At 45.9% G+C, this 23,425-nt stretch overlaps 6 protein-coding genes across 6 annotated transcripts; 3 read left to right on the top strand and 3 right to left on the bottom strand.

Annotated features, from left to right (window-relative positions):
- Nucleotides 1-876: 876 nt before the first annotated feature.
- On the top strand, nt 877-1,288 carry PCYB_092450 (haloacid dehalogenase-like hydrolase; the record flags this gene model as incomplete). Its single annotated transcript, XM_004222358.1, has 2 exons — nt 877-932; nt 955-1,288. 2 exons carry the CDS (start codon nt 877-879, stop codon nt 1,286-1,288), a joined length of 390 nt encoding a protein of 129 aa, XP_004222406.1.
- Nucleotides 1,289-2,064: 776 nt separating this feature from the next.
- Nucleotides 2,065-6,480, bottom strand: PCYB_092440 (hypothetical protein; the record flags this gene model as incomplete). Its single annotated transcript, XM_004222357.1, has 2 exons — nt 2,065-6,098; nt 6,150-6,480. 2 exons carry the CDS (start codon nt 6,478-6,480, stop codon nt 2,065-2,067), a joined length of 4,365 nt encoding a protein of 1,454 aa, XP_004222405.1.
- A 3,242-nt stretch (nt 6,481-9,722) lies between these two features.
- PCYB_092430 (heat shock protein 90) lies at nt 9,723-12,323 on the top strand (the record flags this gene model as incomplete). The annotated part of the gene is made up of 2 exons (XM_004222356.1): nt 9,723-10,308; nt 10,336-12,323. The coding sequence occupies 2 exons, from the start codon at nt 9,723-9,725 to the stop codon at nt 12,321-12,323; spliced, it is 2,574 nt and encodes an 857-aa protein (XP_004222404.1).
- A 659-nt stretch (nt 12,324-12,982) lies between these two features.
- On the bottom strand, nt 12,983-13,575 carry PCYB_092420 (clathrin assembly protein AP19; the record flags this gene model as incomplete). The annotated part of the gene is made up of 2 exons (XM_004222355.1): nt 12,983-13,268; nt 13,394-13,575. The coding sequence occupies 2 exons, from the start codon at nt 13,573-13,575 to the stop codon at nt 12,983-12,985; spliced, it is 468 nt and encodes a 155-aa protein (XP_004222403.1).
- Nucleotides 13,576-16,208: 2,633 nt separating this feature from the next.
- Nucleotides 16,209-17,134, top strand: PCYB_092410 (hypothetical protein; the record flags this gene model as incomplete). The annotated part of the gene is made up of 2 exons (XM_004222354.1): nt 16,209-16,586; nt 16,913-17,134. 2 exons carry the CDS (start codon nt 16,209-16,211, stop codon nt 17,132-17,134), a joined length of 600 nt encoding a protein of 199 aa, XP_004222402.1.
- A 1,225-nt stretch (nt 17,135-18,359) lies between these two features.
- PCYB_092400 (hypothetical protein) lies at nt 18,360-22,780 on the bottom strand (the record flags this gene model as incomplete). The annotated part of the gene is made up of 2 exons (XM_004222353.1): nt 18,360-18,643; nt 18,799-22,780. 2 exons carry the CDS (start codon nt 22,778-22,780, stop codon nt 18,360-18,362), a joined length of 4,266 nt encoding a protein of 1,421 aa, XP_004222401.1.
- Nucleotides 22,781-23,425: the final 645 nt, after the last annotated feature.

Raw genomic sequence — 23,425 nt, 5'->3', positions numbered from 1 at the left:
GCCCAACTTAGCCCAAGTGGCCTACCCAAAGTGGCATACAATGGACGTCCAGCGCGACGAATGGAGAATCAATCATTACTAATAATAAGACAGTGAAAAAAAAAAATTCAGTTGAAAGAAGGGCGGAGGAAGACAGATAAACGTGCTACTGTTAGCCCCGTGAGGAGACGTTCCCCCTTCGCAGAGGATCTCCGAAGGGGTGAACTAGCCGTCGAGTCGGAAGGTGCCCGGTTGGAAGCAGTCCGAAAAAAGGTACCCCTTGGCGAACCCATCCCCCCTGACTACTCCCCGATAACCACTCCCCGATAACCACTCCCCGATAACCACTCCCCGATAACCACTCCCCGCTGACCACTCCCCGCTGACGGCCCTCCGCGATGGACGGGAAGAAATGCTTCTACATCACGGACAAGGGGAAGAAGCAAAACTTTAGAAAAATCAAGCTAATCACCTTCGACCTGGATCACACCATATGGAATATCGATGGGCTGCTAAACTACGCAGATAAAGAATGCTACAAATACATGAAGAAAAATTACAAGAGATTGTATGACTATCTTCAGAAGGAGTATGAGTTGTCTATTACTAAATTGGTGAAGGAGTTGTTGGAAAATAAAATAGATGCAAATAAGGATGGGGTTCAAATTTTAACAAAAATTCGAATAGATGCTTTAAAATTTTTAGCTCAACAGACAAACTACGATGAAGCGAAATTCGTATCGGAGATCCAGGAGTTGTGGAAGGAGAAGAAGAACGATGTGCATTTATTTATCAGTCCAGGGACGTTAGAGTATTTGAGGGAACTTAAACATAGGGGTTACATCTTAGGAGCTATCACAAATGGAGACTCAGATGTAAATGGGATCAAATTTTTAAATGAAATTTTCACCTTCGTCATTAGGTCAATGGATTATAATTACGCCAAACCCAGTGTTGAGATTTTTAACATAGCAGAAAATCTTTTGAAAAAAAAAATCTGCACTTTGAGATTGACCAGTGGATGCATGTAGGGGATGATGTCTACACCGACATCATGGGTGCAAAGAATAAAAATATTAACTGTGCTTGGATTACTATGTTTAGGGATGGTAGTGAGGTTGCCCCTAATGAGTGGTATCCCTACTTGAAGTTGAAGCTGGAAAAAAATTGCGACACACAACTATCTCAGTATGACCCCTTTGCGGATAGTCTTTTTTCTCGCTTTCGAAGGAAGGATGTCGTTCTTCCTTATGAGTACATTGATATTGAGATTCGTCACTGCCGGGACTTGGACGCCATCCTGGCGTAAGCATGGGGTTGGGGTGGGGGCGTGGAAATCGATGGTGCCGTCGGTATATAGGTCGTCATGCCGACCTTGCCCATCGCAGGCCCCACTTCACTGCTCGCGGGGCACGGACTGCCAGACCCAATCATCCTTTGTTACCCATTTTTTAAACCACCTAGTTGTATTCCCCAACTGACGCCATTTGTTCTACACCCTTGGGCACTACGTGCGATTTTTTTTTTTTTCACCACCCCGAGAAGGAGCCTTTGTGGTGTTCTCCTCCTAAATGGGGCACCTCTCCATCCGCTTTAAAAAAGAAAAAAAAATTCTCCTTTAATTTTGTTCGCAAAAGTGTTCGAGGTAGGATTGGTTCAGTCCAATCGGGCATGCTGTTACATATGTGTTCTGTGGAGTGAAGCATTTGTTAGGGGTACACCCCCCTCACACATATAGCTCCCCCTGATAGTGGAGCAAACCCAATTGGGGGAGCTGTGTGTGTGTGGCTGGGGAGAATAAGGGGAATGCTCCCCGCGGAGTCTACAGTTAAAAGGTTCAGGTATGTGCTTTCCGTTTTTCCTTCTGTGCGGGGGCAGCACATTGGGGGAATGCCCTCCCTAGTGCGACGTTTGGAGTTTCCCCCTTTGGGGGGGAGGGGTATATAATGTACATTCAGGGGCGCACTCAGGGGCTCACTCAGGGGCTCACTCACCGGCGCACTCACCGGCGCACTCACTGGCTCACGCACTGGCGCACTCACCGGCGCATTTGCTGACATGGCCTGTCACACGGGCAGGGGGCTACTACCCCTCGGAGTACCCCGGGTAGCTATCGTCCTCGGACAACACGGAGCAGGTGGAGTCGGCGGACGAAGCGGAGTAGTCGTCCCCCCCAACAGGGCTACCACCATCGCCATAGCCACCATCGCCATAACCATCATCGCCATAATCATCATCGTCATCCTCGTCGTCATCGTCATCCTCATCGTCGTCCACGTTGGCGGAGCAGACGGGCCTGGCCACTGCACGGCGAATCATATCGACCGGCGCCCCGCCAAGCTGATCGACCGCCGCCCCGCTAATCATGTCGACCGTGGCCCCCCCCGTGCCAAGCGCCGCGGCCATGTCGTAGTCCTTCAAAAAGTGGAAAAGCTGCGCGACGCTGAGAGAGCATATGGGGCCCACCTTAACGTCCTTCCTAAGGCTGCCAAGGATCTCCTCTATCCTATCGGAGCAGCATACGATACAGAGAGTAGAACCGATAAGTGCATTACTCCTGTCAATTTTGAAATTTACAATTCGAGACAGATACTTGTTGCAAATAACCTGGAGATCTTTCGTCGTCATATTTTCAATTTTCCTTAACAAATTGTCATAAAAATTTAACGGCAAATTTTTTATACTCAAGAAAATAGTTTGCGAGGCTCTATCCGATACAGTTTCTTGATTGTTGAATATGGTGTAGTAAGCACTGCTCTTCGCGAGTGAAATTTCTTCCTCCTTCATTTCATTTTTACAGTAGTAATCAAAAATGTGTAATGCTTCTTTCAGGGCGCTAATTATATCACTTGATCTAAAAATACGTAAGCTTAGCTCTCCATGGATAGAGTTAAAATCCAGTGCACATTCATATGCGAATCCTCCTCCTCGAATGCTATTGTAGAGTGGTCCTTCTGTCATGCAGAAAAATTCACGTAGGAGCAAGAGTGCACAATAATCGTCGTGTTCATATCCTGCGGGTACCTTAACAGTCAGCTTCAGGTAAGAAACATCCGTGCTCTTAAGTCCGCACAGGACTCCATTGTATGCTTTCTCTTTCACCAAATTGAGTTTGAAATTTTTGTCCTCCATTTCGAGCTCGGCGTTTAGGTACTCCTTTAAGCTTTTATGCACACTGGGGCCTAGGCATATATACTTGTCGACACTCTTCTGCTTACTCGTTTCACACATTTGTGGGTTATTTTCTCCATCCTGGGGGGTACTTCCCTTCGTTTCTCCTTTCGACTCCGCGCCGCTGCCGATGGCCATGTCGAAATAGCAGTCAGGCTTCTTCTCCCCCGGCGCGGCGTTTGTAGGGTTGGCGGCATTCGCGGGGTTGGCGGCATTTATGGGGTTGGCGGCATTCGTAGGGTTGGCGGCGTTCGTGGGGTTGGCGGCGTTCGTAGGGTTGGCGGCGTTCGTAGGGTTGCCGGCGTTTGCAGGGTTGGCGACATTCGCAGGGTTGGCGGCGCCCGCCTGGTTGAACGTGAATTCCGTGACTGGGGCATTCACCGCGTAGTTCCTTTTATGCAGTTCTGATGAGGCAGCGCTTTGCTCCCCAGGAGAGGGAATCCTAAACCAGCGATCGTACCACGAAAAAACATTCGTAATTTTGCAAAAATTCGCATCAATGGCGATGACGAAGTTATTTAAATCGAAGAGCTGCCCCTTCAAAGTGTTAACCTTATCGTACAACTCCGACAAGTTGTTCTTATCCTCAATTAGCTCAAGAATCATTTCTTGTTGTCCAATAGAAACAATACCCGAGGTGCTACTCTTCAGGTAGCGAAGAGCGTATTCCATATTAATTACCAACGTCTTTGGTTTCGTTTTTTTTTGCAACAAATTTTGGTAGGCTGATTTGAGGATGATTTCCATTCTCTCTATAGTTAAGCTCATTTTAAAGATGGACAGAAAAAGGAGATCAAATAATTTCTCATAATGCTCGTACAGACCTACAATCTGTATACAAAGTATATTTCCTAAGCTACCTGCTCTGAAATTTTTTGCATTTCCTCCCAGTCCGTAGTTACAACAGTAGTTGATTGTGTGTCTAATGAGTTCCTCCGTGAACAACTCACACTTTACGTTGGTCCCGTTCACCTCTACGTCTGTTTCGAAAAGGAGGTAACTCAATAGGGGAATATACTTCTTTAACTCCTCGTCTACGTTGATCGAGTTTATTAGCACATTTATGGATACGAAATTGGATGGAATATGGCTCAGCTGAATTGGGAAAATCACTCTCTTGAGATCCCCTTCGAGGGAGTTCAACAGCTTGGCGTTTTCACAGGACACATCATGGGAGGTGTCTGTATCACTCTCCGAAACTTCCAACGAGGTGTCTGTTTTCCCCTCCCCCTTTTGCAAAAGCTCGAAGTTACGGAACACCGTGAGACCCTCAATTAGCACGTTCTGCGGCTTGGCAGAGTCCACCACATTGAGAGAGCTCTTGGGAGGCTTCTTCTCAAAGCTCTCCTTTATTTTCCTAATGTGCTTAGCCATATCCTGAAGCTTCTCCTTCCCATATTTCTTCTGTTCACTTTCGATTAGGTTTCGTTCGAAGAGTTCAATCTGCTTGGCCTTTTTGTAACTGGGGTAGCACCTCACCTCCACGTAGTTATTTTCCACGAAGAATTTCTTCAGCACCTCCTTCCAATATTCCTCCTTTTCTCCCAATAAATCCACGTATGCCTTTTTCAAATTCAGGCAGTTGTTAAGGTCCTCTTTCTCCTTTCCATAGATAAAATATTTTATGATAAATTCGTTTAGGAGGTACTGTGGGGCTGCCTCCAGGTCTTTGAGGTGCTGCAAGTAGGACCGGACAATGATATTCTTCAGGCGGTCCATGTTGAGCGGCTCTTCCAGGACCTGCTGCAGGCACTTGCGCGTTATTTCCCCTACCTCGTTCATCTTGGGGTCGTACACCCTGGGCGACTTCCCCTGCGGCTGTTGCGGTTGCTCCGGGAGCGGTTGCTCCGGGAGCGGTTGTTCTGTCTGTCTCTGCTCCGTGCGCGGTTGTTCTGTCTGTTGTTCCTCCCTCTGTTGCTGCTCCGTTTGTTGCTCCTCCCTCTGTTGCTGCTCCGTCTGTTGCTGCTCCGTCTGTTGCTGCTCCGTCTGTTGCTCCTCCCTCTGTTGCTGCTCCGTCTGTTGCTGCTCCGTCTGTTGCTCCTCCCTCTGTTGCTGCTCCGCTTGTTGCTGCTCCGCTTGTTGCTGCCCCGTTTGTGGCTGCCTGTCCGCCCCGCTGGCCACCCTAAACTTGTACACCACGTCGTAAATGTCGATGGTGAAGTAATTGCCTTTCAAGTCCTCCAGGGCGAAGTCCAGGCTGCTGCAGTACGTGTTTTCCTTATCCTCCAGTAGGCGCTTGCTCACGGGGGAGGTGGTCAAGTCGGTGAGGTAGTTCCCCAGTAGGGATATGGCCAGCTTGGTGTGGAAGTCGGCCCAGTCGCACCCCCTCCACGCGATGCACACCTGGCCGTTGTTCAGGTTATTGCACGGGTAATACTTTTTTACAATTCTGGAGTCGCTCCTCCTTTCGACGTTGCACTCTTCGCTCCAGGGTCTCTTGGGGCTTTGCATGTGCCTTATGAACAGTTGCTCCGCCGTTGCCGCGTCCGCCGCGTCCGCCGTGTCCGCCTTTGCCGCGTCCGCCGTGTCCGTCTTTACCGTGTCCGCCTTTACCGCTTCCGCCTTTACCGCCTCCGCCTTTGCCGCGTCCGCCCCGCCCCGGACCTGCGCCGGGTTCAACTCCAAGTGGTACTGCTCGAACTCGTGAATGATATTCAAAATATCGTCATTGTTAAAATTTCCAAAAATTATAATGGCAAAGTTATCTAGGGTATAAAATTTCTTGAAGTATTCCCTAACGCGATCATTATTTGTTTTTCTCAACCCATCCAAAGTACCACCTGTCTCGAACCTATATCCACTCTTCTCATTTGGATATAGGTTCATAATAACTGTCCTCTCGATAATATTTTCACAATTATTTTCTATAGATTTCATTTCTGAATAAACCACTCCGTTATGTGTTCCATTTTCATATATGTGATGTACTTCTGATAAAAACATATCATCTGCTAGGGTTGGGTTTAGGATGAAGTCCAAATAAATAGGTAGGATATTACTAAATCCTTCCATGCCAAAGGTCTCTATCGTGTAGCATGTGTGATCGATTGAGGTCCAGGCATTGGTTCCTTCGGATAGACATTTATATGCTAATGAGTCCAGGAGACCTTTGTATGGGTACTTGTGGCTTCCCAAAAATATCAGATGCTCCAGGGTGTGTGGCAACCCCTCGTCATTTTCTGCCTCCGTCAGTAGGGTGAAGTAGCCATATATTTTGGGGCTCTTGATTTTGCTTAGAATTATTCTTAGCCCGGACTTCACCGAGTAGTACTCGTCCACCGTGAGGTCTTGCTCAAGGTCTATGTGGTTTACTCTCGCGTAGTTGTGCATCTTGCGTGGGTGGTGGTGATATACGCGGGGGTGAAGGGGGGGCTCTTTCCAACGTGTGTGTATAGGTGCATGCGTGTGTGCATAGGTACATGCGTGTGTGCGCGACTGGTTTGTCTGACCTGTTTGCCGAAACGGCCTTTCTAATATGTTCACCTAAAATGTGCTTCCGCCCTGCTCAAACCGCGTTCCCGACCTGTTCGCCTACACCGTGCTGCCGCTACGCCCTGCTCTGCTGCGGAGATGCCTTTCCTTCTTTCGGCCCGTGGGCTCAGTGCGTCCGCTCCGCAATTCGCACTTTCGCAGTGTGCAGATCTCGGGGAAGGGCACGTGCTTCTCATATAATGGCTTACACCAAGGAAATGTGCTTGGTCGTGTGAAGAGCACGTATGCTCATATGTGCCTGTTCGCGCAGGAGAGGTAGTAAGTAAACCGGCGTTGCGATGCGCCCCTGTGATGATCCGCCCGTACACGAGCTCCTTCGCACACCGCTACACCTCACGTACGCGATGCGCAACGGCCACGCTATGACAGTTTTACTCGATTATAAACTGCGACAAAGAGGTAAATCGACGTTCGCCGTAGTTATTCAGAAAGATCCTTGTCATTAATGGAATGGCTCGTGAATACAATGAGAATGCTGAACAAGTTTTTTTTTTTTTTTTTTTTTAAACCAAAGAGGTGAAAGGTTACATTTGACATAGTGTAGCGATAAAACCTATGAGGCACGTGCTATTCGAGTGCAAACTGCACCTTTTCGATTTTCGGACTTACATAGGCACGAGGTATGTGCGGGATTAAATCGTTATTTTGTTTTTCTTTCCCTGTGGCTTTGCTACATATGCTAACATAAAAATGGGTGTAACGGGGGGGGACACCATCCATTTTGATAATCTTTTTTTTTTGTTATTTTTTTTTTTTTATTTTTCCACCAGGTTTGTGCCATTTATTTGTGCTCCTTCCCCTTGTAACTCTCCCTTGTTAGGGAAAACAAAGCAGATTAGGCTACAAATTCGATGAGCACCTCGAGCTTCGCCCCGATTTCGACTTCCTGCAGCGAAGTACGTGCATGTTCGTACGCGCAATAAGGATCATCCTTTTGAACAATTTTGCTGCGAGGAGTGGACTCTCCAACCTGGCAAAGGTTGAAGAAGTCTCATGCCCGGGGGAGGGGGAGGTCTCCTATAAATGGTTATTATCTCCCAACAAAAAGGGGAAAGAAGCTATACTGCGTGGTGTACCAAATGATGAGAGTTAATAGCAGCGGCTACTTCATTGGAACTGACGCACACAAGGTTTATGCCGGAACGAATGGCACATCATGCGTTGTCTCTTTACCCATGCGATGAAAAAAGCTACGCATGGGCGCTCTTTTATTGAATGAGCCAGCGCGATGAACCCCACCAACGTTCGTCCTTTTTATTCCTGTGTGGTGACCCCATCGGGGAGAACACTTACTTCCGTTTTCAAATGGGAAGAGACCAACAAAAAGGAGTCCTTTTTTTTTTCGCCGCATTGTTGTTATACATGTGTATATATATATGTACGTACGTATATATATGTACATGTTTTTCCATTAGATGGCGCTTTGTCGACTGAGGGGGGCGAACGCCCTCGCCTTTTTTTCCCGTGTGCGCCTCTGCTCTTTTTCGCGTCGGTTGTTTTGCCTCTCGGAGAGGAGGGCTAGCGAAGGGTGGGCCATTTAAGGAGCACAAATAAAGGCACAAATGTGCATACGTGTACACACAGGAACATGCGTGTGGACGGAAGTCCCTATAAAGTGCTTCCCATTCTGGTGAACTGCTCCACACCTGTTGAATCTTCAACTCGCCAATCGGGTAGTGGACAAACGGGGATATCACACCGAACAAATCACCTGAACGGCAATAATTTTTCTCAAAATTGCGCCGCAAATGTGTGCAAATATTATGACCACAAAAAAAAAAAATAAAATAAATAAAAAAAAATGTAAAAAAAAAACATTTTGGCTAGTCCATACTTTTATCAACCCCTTCGATGGGACAATTTCCATCCGCCATGTTTATGGTCACTCCCGTGAGGTTTTCTCCATTTTGACGTTACGGCGGAAAATGCATGCCATTGGGCGGCATACAAATAGGTTACCCCCACGGGGAGGGGGGGGATACTTTCTGATGTGGTTTCCCAACTTTTATGGGAGAAAATTACCCACTAAGTTATGTGCTCCCCAAAGCGAGTCTTCAACTGTGCCGATCAGGGAAAAAAAATAAAACTCAGTTGCGATTCATAGAATGTAAGAGTACAACAAATTGGTATTTTGTCCTCTAGTTTGAGGGTGCCCCTTCCTATTTTCTTTTTTTGTCCCTCCCTTCTGCTAAGCCGATCGATGTACATAGATACGGGATGATTAAACGGGGGACTCGCACAAAGGTGCATGCAGGCGTGTATCTTACATACACCCGCGTAGTTATCTGTACGTACTACTCCCTTCATGGGGTTACGTTTAAGTGGCCTTTTTTTTCTCAAAATGTTTTTCTCACAGGGATGGATTGTTCATTTAAGGAGGTATCATATCACATTATGTACATTTTTTACATGCATGCAAAAATGAGAAATGGAAGCAGCACGAGGGATATATATGTGGCTCAGCCTTTGCGCCAAATATGCGGAACATGTGGCGTCGCCACGGGGGGGGAACTGCTGTTGGAGGCTCCTCCACTACACAACGTCGCAAAGTTGGAAGCACGCGAGGTACACTCCAAGTGCATGAAAGGAAAAAAAAAAAAAAAAGAGCTGAAATAAATGCGCGCTGTGCTAGGAAAAATTGCCATCCCTTTAAGAAGTATGCCCGAATTTTTTGCTATCCCTTTTGGAATTATTTTCAAACCATTCGCAAGAGATCCGCAAGAGATCAGCAAGAAGTCAGCAAGAAGTCAGCAAGAAGTCAGCAAGAAGTCAGCAAGAAGTCAGCAAGAAGTCAGCAAGAAGTCAGCAAGAAGTCAGCAAGAAGTCAGCAAGATTTGCAACAGATTTTCATACCACTCGCATAGTACCACTGGCAAAAGAAATTGTCAGCGTTCTGCCCACGCTTTGGCGACATTTTTCGCACGCTTTTCCGACGCTTTTCCCACCCTGTTGAGAACACATCCCCACCCGCGCATCACATCTGCGTATCCCACCCGCGCGCGCACGCATGCCGCTTTTACCAAGCGCGAGGCAGCCACTCAGCTGAGCAACCGAGCACACCAAAACCCGCACAGTGAACCATGAGTTTGTCAAAGTTCGCCAGATCCACCCTGCAGATAAACAAAGCATGCGGGGTAGTCGAAGCACAGACGAAGAACAAAGCAGCGGAGGCCACATGTAGAGGACTGCGAAAGATTAGCAGCGGTAATAATGTGCACAACAAATGGTACGCCCAACTAATCGCCAGGGAACTGAGCAAGCGTGGAGGATTGGTGAAAAAGCATTTTAGCACCGCAGGAGAAAGTTACGAATTTAAAGCAGAAACGAAGAAGCTCCTACAAATAGTTGCCCACTCACTCTATACGGATAAAGAAGTATTCATTAGGGAGCTTATTAGTAACTCATCCGATGCGTTGGAAAAAAGGAGATTTACTCAAACAGCGTCTATCAAAAGTGTAGATGATACGACAGCAAATGAAACAGCTGAGATTCCCCTACACATTAAAGTGTCAGCGGATGCAAAGAAAAATTTATTCATAATTGAGGACAGCGGAATTGGTATGAACAAAGAGGAGGTGATTGAGAATTTAGGAACGATAGCGAAGAGTGGGTCTCTAAACTTTTTAAATGCGTTAAAGGAGAGAAGCAGTAAGGCAATTGAGGAAAGTAAAAATTTTTCTTCTGAACAGTCAGGTGAAAAGGGTGATATTTCCAAACCTGGAGATAACATTATAGGTCAGTTTGGTGTAGGCTTTTACAGTTCCTTTGTCGTTTCGGATGAAGTAGAAGTGTTTACGAGATCACATGATGAGAATTCTGTTGGTTATCACTGGAGATCTGATGGAAATGGAACTTTCACATTGAAGGAAATGGAAGACCTTCCTAGAGGTACCAAAATTGTTTGTCACCTTAAGGACAGCTGTAAAGAATTTTCCAATATCCATAGGGTTCAAGAAATTGTAGAGAAATTTTCTTCCTTCATTAATTTCCCAGTTTATATCGTCAATCGAAAGAAGGATATAAAAGGGAGCAGTCGGTTGGTGAAGGGGGATGACGTGGAGAATGAGGAGAACTCTCTTTCACAGGAGGGACAACACAAGGATGTAGAAAAAGAGAAAGCCATGGATGGGACAACAGCGGAAGTGGAGCTGGATACCACCGCCGCTGCGGATACGGTTAAAGGGGACATTGAAAGCTTGACAGACGAAGTACAGATAAACAACCAGAAACCGTTGTGGTGTAAAGACCACGTGACGGAGGAAGAACACCAGAAATTTTTCAAATTTTTAACAAAGAAAAAAAGCTACGATGATGACAAAGGATATGTATACAAGGTGTTGTACAAAACGGACGCGCCAATGTCTATAAAGAGCGTGTTTTACATCCCAGAGGAAGCTCCATCGAGGTTATTCCAACAGAGCAACGAAATTGAAGTCTCCCTTTACTGCAAAAAGGTGTTGGTGAAAAAGAGAGCAGAAAATATAATTCCAAAATGGCTACACTTCGTCAAAGGAGTAATCGACTGTGAGGATATGCCACTCAACATCAGCCGAGAAAACATGCAAGACAGCACTTTGATAAGTAAAATATCGAGAGTAGTAGTAACAAAAATTTTGAAGACTCTAGAGAAAGAAGCCACAAATGATGAGGAAAAGTATCGAAAATTTTACACCAACTATAGTTACTACTTGAAGGAGGGAGTGCTGGAGGACTCCTCAAACAATTTTTATAAAAATACATTGATGAACCTCTTGCGCTTTTATTCTATCCAACAAAGGAAAAATATTTCACTTAAGGATTACGTATCCAATTTTAAAAATTCACAGAAAAAAATATACTACTTTTGCGTGAACGAGTTAGATGTAGCTTTGTCCTCTCCCTACATGGAACCTTTCAAAAAACAGGGAGTGGATGTGCTTCTTCTGTTTGAAGAAATCGATGAATTTGTTCTCATGAATCTGCAGGAGTTTAATGGGGCCAAGTTTGTTTCCATCGATTCTTCCCAGAATGAGGACTTCGATGAGGAGCTGCTGAATTCTAACAGGGGGGACGGTGCTAAGGGTGGAGACAAGGATGAAGCTTCTAACCAGGCACAGAAAAATTGGATCTTTAATGATAGCCAAAAGAGTGAGCTAGCCAAATATTTCAAAGACGTATTGGGTTCTAAATGCTCAGATGTAAAATTCTCTGACCGTTTAACAGAATCTCCTGCAGTGGTCACTGGATTTTTATCCCCCACGCTGAGGAAGGTTATGAAGGCCACCATGAAGAATTCCTCATTCCAGGACAATAGCATGCTGCATAATTTACCTGCCACGTTGGAGTTAAACCCCTCGCATACTATTGTCACGTCGATTTTTCACCTCAAAAGTACCAACCAGGAGGTGGCCAAGCTGTTGGTCCAGCAGCTGTACGATAATGCCTGTATCGCTGCGGGTATTTTGGAAGACCCTCGCTCGCTGCTCACCAAATTGAACGAACTGCTTCTGCTCACTGCTAGGTATGCTTACCATTATGAGAAGAACGCCGAGGGGGTGCCAGGTGTCCAGGAGGACCAGTCCCCGAGTGACCCCAGCGCGGGCAGCAACGTAGACAGGGCCATCCCCCCCACCGAGGCTAGCCCCGCCCAGGCAGACGAAGAGGAGAACTCCGCGAAGGAGGCCCAGGCGTCCAAGTTGTGACCGCAGACGTCCAAGTTGTTACTCCTGTCTGTGAGCAGAAGTTCACGAGGCGCTACGAACCGGGGGCTCTCGCATTGTGAAAATACACCTGCATTTTCACCCCCCCAAAACTGTACAGCGGGCAACTGTTCATATCCGTTTCACGCACTGTAGCATTACGTACCACCGTAAACGTTTCTTTCTTTCTTTTTTTTTTTTTTTGCCTTCTTCTGCGTGCCCCGCGCAAACGAGCGCAACAAACGCGTTTAACAGGCGTCTTGGATAGACGTCTTGAACGGACGCCTTTAACAGATGCCTTCTTAAAAAATAACTTTTTAAATGAAAAAAAAAAAAAAAAAAAAAAGAACGCTTTAAAACGTTTCAAATAAGTTGGAAAACACATAAGCTAGCCTCCGCCTGAAAAAGGATATCTCACAAAAAAAAAAAAAAAAAAAAAAAGTTTACGTTCACCCGGGGATGGCGTGAGGATTTGGATAGGGCGAAAACGGGTACATGTACAAAAGCGGCGACGTAGTACCACGTCTGCATGTTTCAGCAAGGGGGTTACTTCGCCTAGCAGCGAAACGAAGTGAGTTGCTCCCCTTTGGCGCGCTAACTGCTTGTGCCAACTGATTCTGCTATCTGCTTGTACCAACTGCTTGCACCAACTGCTGGCGCCCTCAAATGAGCGAGCCCAACTTCTTGCTACTCTTGGTATCCTCCATCAGGGAGTCCTGCGCAGAAACCACTCGCAAGATATTCTTTTTGCTGCTCTCTTGCAATTCCCCAGTCACTAGGATCTCGTCCAGCAGGTAGTACGCCTTGTGAAAATTAAATATCAAATCCAATTCGCATACATTTCCGAAATACTTGTCCAAAATTTCTACGTAGTGATGGATGATTTCCAGCGTTATTAGTTCGTTGTCTCCTTTGTCTATGCACGCGATGAAGAAAAGGCTGGCGTATCTGAGGAGGGTGGAAGCACACGGGATTGAAGCACACGGGAATGAGGCACACGGGGGGGTGAAAGCACACCGGCTTGGGCGCTTCCTCATAAGCGTTCTTCCACTCGGGAACGCAGCTGGGCAAACCTTTTAAAAACAAGTTTGTACTCCCGCCACTCGACAAAGTTGCAGAGTTTGGGCGTCCTGTTCAGCGTAATCTGAGACGTCTCCCGAATTATCTTCGCCTTCTCCTTTTGCGACAATGGGATGTACCATTTCGCTAGTCTCGTTTTCCCCTGCCGGCTGATGAGCAACACGAAGTGAATCATACTTCGAGAGGGCGTAAGTGTGGGCAAAGGAAGCAAGCAAAATCAGGCGGCGCGCCCAAGGAAAGCAGCGAAGAGGCAAGTATTGTGCGTATGTATGTACTATGGCATGTATACATATGTATGCGAATTGATTTGCTTTTTTTTTTTTTTGCGCCCTCTTCGGAAGTTCCAACCAAACATGCAGTTTCGCGTCACTCAAAATGGAACAGGCAAAAAAGGGGGGTAAAGAAAAAAAGTTGGGCAATTGATCAGCAGAAAAAAAAAAAAAAAAAAAAAGCACGCTGGGCAAGTACGAACTTTCGCGGCTGTTAAAATTTTAAGCGGAAGAAAAATTCTCTACGCGTAGTTATACATTATGCATATGTGTATGCTCCCCCCTAGCTCAGTTTTGTCACCATGTGAAAAGTCCCCCAAGGGGATGTACCCCCCTTTGTGAACAAAAAAAAAAAAAAAAAATTCCTTTTTACCCGCGTCAACGTTGTCTAGTAAAGAAATAATTTAAAGCAAAAGAATAGCCTCGGTGTGGGTGTAGGTGTAGGTATAGCTGTACGTATAGCTGTACGTATAGGCGTTGAGGGGGTCCCCTTTGCCCCATTTTGAAGGCACCACCATGGGGTGGCGAGGCGGCAAATTATTTTCACCCTCATCTGTAACCAAACAATTTTGCGGAAATCCAGTTTGACGTGGCTCCCACGGGCGGCAAAAACTTCCCAGCGCACATCGATAACAGTTTGTCAATCAGCAGAGAGGTGGCTCACCTTTGGCAAGCGAACGGAGGGAGTTACCCCCATTTGGTAAGAATCAACTGTGCGATGGAAGGAGGGAGGTGATCCATTTTTTTCATCCAATACGATTTGCTGTCTAGTAGTTTGGTCCCCTTCAGGAGAGTACATCCTCTATGTACCTGTACGCACCTTTTTTTTTTGAGCCAACCTATGACAGCACCGTATCATAAGTAATTTTCGAAAGGATGAACAGAGCGCAGAAAAAAGAACGGAACAAATTTGTCATAGGAGATAATTCGGTAGGACTTTCACAAATGGGAAAAAAAAATGGATGCGGAAAAATTGTTGTGTCTGTTAAGGTAGACTACTGTATCCATTCATCCGTGGAAATAAATGCAAGCGGTCTTTCTCGCCCGCTTGGTCCATCAGATGAATGCCTCACCACGTAACTACGGATCGCACAAACGAATGGGGAGGAGATCACATGATAGATCGTAGCCACTTCGCATTAGTTGATTAGACATTCTTCCATACTTCACATTTGCAGGGTTGACGTGGAAAAAAAAAAAAAAGGAAGCAGCACTCCCGAAATGGATATTACTGACCGGATGGTGAGAGCAACGCGGGTAAAGCTTCCGTTTAATTTTTTTCCTACCCCTCGTTAAATGGGTCACAATATATATACAATATATAAAGCAAAGTTGACCAAATGAAGCACAAATTCATGCGTGGGGGAGAAAAAAAAAATTTGCAAAGTGGGAAAAAACTGAAAATCGAGTTGCTTTAAATCTGCTCTCTTCGCCAGCTCATAGTCTTTTTTTTTAATCAAACATGTCTCAGTGTTGCCTCTTATTTTTTCATTATTGTTGACCCAAACATGTTGCAGTATTGCGTCTCATTTTTTCACCATTGTTGACCCATTTGCTTATCCCGTATCTTTTTATAACCCCATCGTCTTTTTGCTTCTTCACGGGGAGCGGAAAATATTTCCATCCGCTGGTAAATTGTAGATTAAAATTTTCAATGAACGGTGAGAAATTTTCTTTCATTGGATGTTTCCCTTTTTACTCTATTTTATAAAAAAAAAAAAAGGCATCTTAAAAAAAAGATATACAAAAAAAAAAAAAAAAACAAGTAATCTCCCAGTTGGAATTCCTCTCTCTATATACATTTTTAATCGCTCCATATCGACACGTTCTCTTCTTCTACTGGCATACATGCGAAGAGATAAAGATAGCATTAGTACTATCCAAACGCATGCACGCGAACGTACGCTTTGTACGGCTCCTTTTTTGTAGTTTCCGTTTGATGGCACCATTGTAAGCGTTTCATTTCTTGGTGCAGTTACATATGCGTAAAGCGCGCGCATGTATTAAAAGCGTACCATTGTACAGTCCAGTATAGTGCATACATACGTAAATTTATCCGTTTCCCTTTTTGGCGGTGCGCATTTTGATAAAAAAAGGCCAAGGAAGAGGGAGTAATTATTCCATGCAATGAAAAGATTCGAATTTTAGGAGTCCCCCTGTTGCATGACGGACGACCATAAAAAAGCGCGTAAAAAAGTGACCAAATTGGGTGACCAATCGGCGACGAATGAGCAACGAAAGAGTTACTAACAAGTGATAAACGATTTACTAACGAGCTATTGACGAATGACTAGTCGGCTGACTGCCCAACGCGACAACGAATCAAAGAACCAGGCCCACCCAGCAGCGCGCCGCGACCGAACAATCTGTTGGCTCCCGCGAAGAGGAAGAACTCTACCAAAAGGAATGCAGTGAGGCAATCCAGTTTTTCCAAAGAAACATAACACTGTACAATAAAATACGTCCAGCATCTACAGCTTCGCGTCAGCAAACTAAGAGCAATTTTTTCGTGAAAAAATCCCTAGTGGGAAAGGAAAATATGGAGGGGTTGAAGATATCGTCGAATTATGTATACCCAAGTGATATGTGTGAACTGATTAGAGATATGACCAAAATTTTGGAAAATGAAACCATATCAGAAAATGATAAAAAAAAAATTTGGGACATCGTAAATAATGTATATCACCAGTGGACCACAGTAGCCGAGATGGAGAAAGAAAAAGACAAAAAGGATTACTACAAAATAATTTCCTTTTTGACATTACTCATGTCAACCAACTGGTTTACGGAGGAGCAGGAAGAGCTAGAATTAATAGTGAACGAAATATATTATAATTACGTAGGACTGGCCCAGAGTTTCCCGGAGGAGGACCTCATGCTAGCGGTTCAAAATTCCTTGGGCGCGGAAACAAAGAAGGTAATTCGAAGCAAAAAGGGAGGGAAGCGGCTGCGTGTTTATGCTATGCCGATGCGTAACAAATGCGCAAACCGCGCCAGCAGAATTGAGTCGTTTGTGAATCTACCCCTCTGCACTATGTAGGGATGTGTCTGCCAAATGGCTAGCTGTTTTTTTTTTTTTTTTTTTTTTTTTTTTTACAACATAAATGCGAAAAAAATATGAACGGGTCAGGCGAAAGTGCGCACTTTGCACATATTTACACTTGTACGTACGCGCATACGTCTATACATACATACATACATACATTTACATATATATGTGTGTTTGTTTTTTTTTCCCTACAGTGCACAGTTAACAAGGGCGACCTGACAGTCGAATTCGAAAAGGGAGACTACGGAGAAGGCCCGTTCAACGGGAAGCTCGTGCTAGACCTAAGCAATGGCCTTTTTCTGCACAAGGAAAATGAAATTTTAAAGTATAACGGGAAATTGCCCGTCGACGCGTACGAAATCGAGCTCGCCCTGAGCTCCTTTGACTGGAAGCAACACGAGAAAAAAAAGAGATAGGCGTCATACGATAATACGGCCAATCTGCCGACTCGTCGATGCGCCAATCCGACAATCCGACAATCCGACAATCCGACAATCTGCATATTCGACAATCCGCCAATTAGCCAATTAGCCAATCAGCCAATTAGCCAATCAGCCAATTAGCCAATCAACCAATTAGCCAATCAACCAATTAGCCAATCAACCAATTAGCCAATCAACCAATTAGCCAATCAACCAATTAGCCAATCCGCTAGTTCGCCAGTCCGCTCAATCTGATGACCCCACATCACCCCCGTCCAACTCCCCGGCCGCTTGGCCTCTTTTTCTCACCACTCCATTCCGTTCGTACCGATATATATTTCTAAGCCATATAATTGTGCACTTCATTTTATGCTACCCCCCGCCTTCCATTTTGGTAAATTAAAATATGTGTCCATTTTTACGATAGCTCCCCATTCGCATATCCAATTTCTTTTATCTTTTTTTTCTGATTTATATGTCCCCCTTGTTTTTATACCTTCTTTGCGTCCTTTCTGTTTTTTTTCCTTTTCTTGGGCCTTCTTTTTTATTCCTTTTTTTGGACCTCTTTTTTTCTTTTTTTTATTCATTCAAGTTATCCCCCCAGTGCGAGGAAGTCAATTCGCGCTTTGCTGTATCCCCAGCGCAGCCACTTCTTTGAAATACTCCCCATAGTATGCACTATTGATGAATCTCCTCCCCCTTTCCCGAACTCTCCACTAATTAACCCTTTGGTGAATCAAGCACGTGGTGTTTTTTTTTGAATGCAAGTGTTTTTTAAAATTGGCCCTTTTCTCGCAATCCATCAAATGTATGCAACGTAGTGTGCATTGCAGCGCAGTGTGCATCGCAGCGCAGTGTACTGTACTGTAGCGTCGTGCAGCACAGAACAACCTGCAACGCTTCACTGTGTAGGACTTTCCCAAGCGGGGCTGAAGATGCCTCACCGATTGGTACGATGGAGAAATGAAAAAAAGGGAACATTCCCGTTATGGAAGTGCACAAGACGCGACGCATGTGTCGATCGGCAGATGCATACCCTACCGCTAAACGTTACTGTTGCACTTGTGTACCTACTGCATAGGTGTATAATCGATTAGAGGATGACAGAGATGCATATATGTTCATCACATACGCAGGGGGGGGTAGGGGGTTGTGCGACCCCTCCCTGCGCGGCGTAACTTCAGTACGTAACTTCAGCGCGTAACTTCAGTGCGTAACTTCAGTGCGTATCTCCAAAAATTTTTTGTATCCACTTGTTGGGGTCAATACGTTCCAAGTCAAGCACCTGGTTCGTCTCGTTGGATCGACCTCTACATAGGGGTGAGTTGCATTTGGAGGTGACCTCAATACCGGGTAATGTCTCCCTGCTTCCTTCTGCCTGGTTGGAGAACTTCGAATGCGAATGGCTTCGCATATTTGCGAATTCTTTTTTCTTGATCTTTAAATAGTCTCCACCTCCATGGCCGTCATTCTTCCTCAGGAAGGCTTTGCTTCTTGGGTGGTCTGCAGGGGGGTCACGAAAAAAAAAAAAAAAAAAAAAGTCGTGAAAGCGTGCGCATATGGGGGTTCCTGTGTAGACATGCTGGTGTGCACGCTCCACAAATTAATTGCCAAACAGGTAGACAAAAGGTGATCCCCTCATTGGAGGATGCCATTACCATTTGACTCATCCCCCTTTTTTGTCAGCCTCTCCGCGTTTCTCTTCCTAGTGGCCACTTCCGTGTCGCTGAAATTTCCTTTCTCTTTTGGTACCAATCCTGTACGTTTGATGCATCCATTGCTTGCATTTTCTTTGTAGGAAGAAGAACCCATACTCTGCACATTCTCATGTAGAACATAGTGGTTAGGGTTGGAACCCTCCTCCATGTTACTACTCCCTTTGTCTAGTTCCTTTCCTCTTTCATCGGCTTTCTTTATTGTTATTTTTACTCTGAATAAATTGTCTGATTCGTTGGTCTTTCTGTTCTGGAATTCACCATTTGTAACTGAGCTGATTCCTATTGTGTTATTTTTTTTTTCCGCGGGGGAGGTTTCCCTTTTTTCGTCCCTCCTTATACTTAAATAAGAATCGCCTTCCCTATGAATGTGTTCTGTTTGTGAGTCCCTCCCTTTGCAGCTGTGCTCATCCATTTGGTCTTCATTACAGTCGTACTGGTTCTCATCGATGAGTCCTTTCATATCATTTATTGGAGAGATGAAATTATTTTCGGCATGAACCCATTCATGTGAAGGGCAATTACCCCTTTTCTCCACGATTCTTCCTAAATTATACGTAATTTTTATTCCACCTTTTTGGTCATTTTCACAAAATTTGTTTTCATCCACGAGGTGTGTTTTTCCTGCGTCTGTGCTTCCTCCACTTGGCTCATCCTCTGTTTCGTTGTCTGACTCTTCATAGCCACCTCGCTCTACACACCTTTTAATTTCCCTCCTAATGATGTCACTTTCTTCGTCACTTTTGTTACCACCACGGATGATATTCCTCTTTGCGTGTTCCTTCAATGACTGAATGCTTTTCTCCAGGACGCTCAAAGTGGATACCCTGTTTTTGTAGGACATCGACCTGAGCCTTTTATCGTCCGCCGCGCATCGGCGGCCTCTCCCCCTCCATGACTTGGGGGAAAACTTGGGGGAAAACTTGGTGGAAATTTTGGTGGGAAACTTGGGGGAAATCTTTGGGATGGACTTGTGGACACCCCCTCCGTTGCTCCATTCATTTGTCGACTTATCGGAGCGTCTTCCCTTAATCGCTTCTTCGATGGGTGTTCTCGGTGAGATGGTGTTAACCCAGTTTTGTTCTCCTGCTTGGCCTGATTCGCCTGGTTGGCCCGGCTCGGCGAGTTGACTAGCCACTCCTCTGCGCCCATCTTGCGCACTGCAATTCCGCGCTGCGTTGTGCGTCCTCTTGCCGAAGCCGCCGTCCGACTCTTCATTTGACGAGTACAAGTTTACGTTACTGCAGCTGCTGACGTGACCCTTCTCGTGGCCCCACTGGGTTGTATCCCTCCAGGATCCAGACCCACGCGCTCGTTTGTAAGTTCCACCTGGGCGACTCCTTGCACATCTGAGGGTTCTCAAAAGGGTAGCGCGTTTCCACTCGGCGCTGCTGGGAGGTCCGTCACCATGGTTAGCGACCTCACCATGGTCAGCAACCTCACCATGGCCAACAACGTTAGCACCGCCATGGAGACTCACCAGACCGCTGTACTTGTCCCTGGCCCTTTCCCTCAACGCAGCTCTCCTCTCCAGCATGCTGGCAATGGCCCTTTCGAACTTCCTCTTTTCGTAGAGCTGCCTTTTTTTTTCAATGTACAATTTTTTGAGTAGCAGATCGTTTGTGATTTTCTCCTTCTCGCATTCCTCATCACTTGCAGTTGTATGTTTCCTTTCCTCGCCAGACCGATCTATATCACATCTTTGGATGCATCCCCCAGGGACACCATTTTTAATGTACATACATACTCTGCTTGGTTTGGGTTTATAATGCCTCAATTCGTTGGGACAGACATCGGGGAGCTTCCCAATGGAGGGGTCATAGGTAACGGCATTATTGTCAGCGGGGGAATTCTCCCTACGGAATTTAGACCCCGTGAAAGATGCACTAGTAAAGGCCTCTCCCGGTGCATATTGAACCCAGGGAGGGGAGACCTTCGGGATCAGAATAGCTTTATTCGTGTTTCCACCGAGGTAGAGTGGGGGACGTCCTCCTGCTAGGGGACTAGACCATCCCATGGTTATTTTATCCATAGGGTTATATCTTCGGGAGGGACTTCCATCCCATCCACTTGGTTCTTTGCCCCTATCGTTACCACTGCCATGTGGAGTTTTGGCCCCCTTCAAATGAGCCTCCCCCCCAATAAAGGGGCCACTCCGACGGGGTTCTCTTAACTGCTCTTTTAATACTGTCCCGTTTAGTCTCCCACGGGATCTTCTCGTTCGCAAGAACTGGTTGTATTTCTGCATAGCTTGGGTCATTCTGGGGTGGCCATTCTGTGATACGCTTTTGCAAGCCGTTGTATCTGCGTTGGGGTTAGCATGTCTCTCCGTCTTCGCCCCGATCACTTGGTCCGCTTGGCCCCCTTCGTCCGCCTCGTTCACTTCGTCCGCTTCGTCCGCTTCATCCGCTTCGTTCACTTCATCCGCTTCGCCCACTAGGTCCGCCTCCCCACTGTCATCACTGCGAGTTGGCGTCTCTTCACCGCTCTCGCCTGGCCCCTTCAAATCACAGTACGAAATGTAGAACTTCCCTTTTTCCCCTTTCCGAGTGGAGTTCCTTACCTGCGTATCTTCCGAGGAAGCCTTTTTTTTCTTTCCTTCCAGGATGCTGAGGACTCGCTCAACATCCGAGTCGACATCGCCTTCAGCAGCTTGCTCAAAATCGCCGTTATTCGTTTGCACCTGTACATCTTTGTGTGTCTTTTTCTTCAATTGAAAAAAATTTTTTTTTCCCCCTCCAGTTTTGTCGTTATTGAGGTAGACTGTTTTTAGGGATGCCTTGTCGGTAGAGGTCATATCAATAAGGGATACAGTATAATTGGGTTTGCCTCCCCTACTCACTTGCTTCGCACCTTCCGCGTTCCTTTCTTTACTAGTGTCACCATTTTCCAAAAGGTTTACTCTCCTTTTAGCGTTAACTTCCGATGTAATGGCAACAATATTTTCTCCTTTTTCGTTTTTTTCGATGATTGGCATTTTCAACCTTTTAAGAGTATTCAGAGTGTTGAGCTCATTGTCCGTATGATTGCTGCTGCTCGTGACGTACCTGTTTTTGTATAAATTGAGGATAAGCTCGGTAGGGCTATTCTTCTTTGTGTACAGGAGTGTGTGGTTCAGGTCGTTCGGGTTGGCTATCTCCACCATGTTTTTTTTGTTCGACTCGAAGTAGTCATACATTCTGTTTCTCCCTGTCGTGTGGCTGTTGTTTAGGCTGTACCTGAGGTAGCTGTTGAGGTTTTTGTTTTGCGCGAGGTGGGACTCACGTTGCTGGGGAAGGGGTTGCTTGGGAAGGGGTGGTGCCTGCGCTGAGTCCGCTGCGTCCGCTCCTTCCGCTCCTTCCGCTGCTCCCCCCGCGTCGCCGCGTCCCCCCGGTTGAGCTTCTTCCCGTGCACCCTGGAGATAGTCCAGCTCGGGATAGAGGACATGCAGCGGGGAGCTCCTCAAATAGGAAGGAATTTTAATGCTCGTATTTTCTTCAAACTTTATCGAGTTAACCACATTCTCTAGTTTGTTTGTTTGAAAATTTCTGTGTACACTATCCACGGCAGTGTTGTATGTCCTATTAGACATAACAACTTTGTCGTAAAGGATTCCTTTTTTAAATTCTTTATTCACATCGTGGTCCTTCCCCCATTCGTTTGATGTAAAGATAACCCCATCGTCGGGGTTGACTCCATTTGTGTACAGATACTGGTACAATTCCTTGGCATTTTTCTCTCTGAGAAGACCCTCCTCCGTGGAACCCATGTCATCCTGGAGGACTTCCCCTCGCCTCTCCAACTGTGTGGTGTTCTCAAATGCGGGGCTACTCTTTAGGAGGCAACTTGAGTTTTTCAAAATGACAGATGAACACATAAGATTTTCCCTTATGCTGCTGCAGGATCTGTTCCTAGCAATTTCGAACTTATTCTTTGCGCTCAGCATGGTGAGGGAGCGGTGAGGAAGCGGTGATGGGGCTGCGATGAAGCTACGATTAAGCTGCGATGGAGCGGCGGGGCGCAAGAAGGTGCGCCAAATATATCATTCCAAGGGGTGTGAAAAAAAAAAAAAAAAATTGTATAGGGGCATACGCATGTGCTCACTTGGACGGCTGTTCACCCGCTCTCCCCGTTTGTCTACTAAAGAAAGAAAACCCTTTATTCCGCGTGAAAAGGTGGCGGTCTGGAAGATAGCGGCCGACTCGTGCGCGCGTGCATTGCCGCGTGTCCCCCCGGACAGACTCCAAAGGGACGAAACAAAGCGCAAAAGGAAATGCAAACGGAAACGCAAAAAGAAACGCAAAAAAATATGTGACAAAATATGTGACAAAATATGTAACAAAATATGTAACAAAATATTTGCGACATAACACAAACAGTGTGCAACAAAATAACCAAGCGGGACGCGCCAATCGTGACGCAGCCTTTTTTTGCGAATGCCAGGGACGACGAAACAAAAGCAGACGAGCCGCGCCCCCCCTCGCTGCAGCGAAAGGTGCGCAGTGGGAATACACACAAGGGGAAGGAAAAAAAAAAAAAAAAAAAAAAAAAAATGGAGCATAAAAAATAAGTGCATTACAACTGAGATTAT

The sequence above is a fragment of the Plasmodium cynomolgi genome, chromosome 9, assembly GCF_000321355.1.
Source record: "Plasmodium cynomolgi strain B DNA, chromosome 9, whole genome shotgun sequence".
In the NCBI taxonomy this organism is placed as follows: domain Eukaryota; phylum Apicomplexa; class Aconoidasida; order Haemosporida; family Plasmodiidae; genus Plasmodium; species Plasmodium cynomolgi.
The sequence above is the reverse complement of the archived record's forward strand: the minus strand, read 5'-3'. Positions and strand labels throughout refer to the sequence as shown.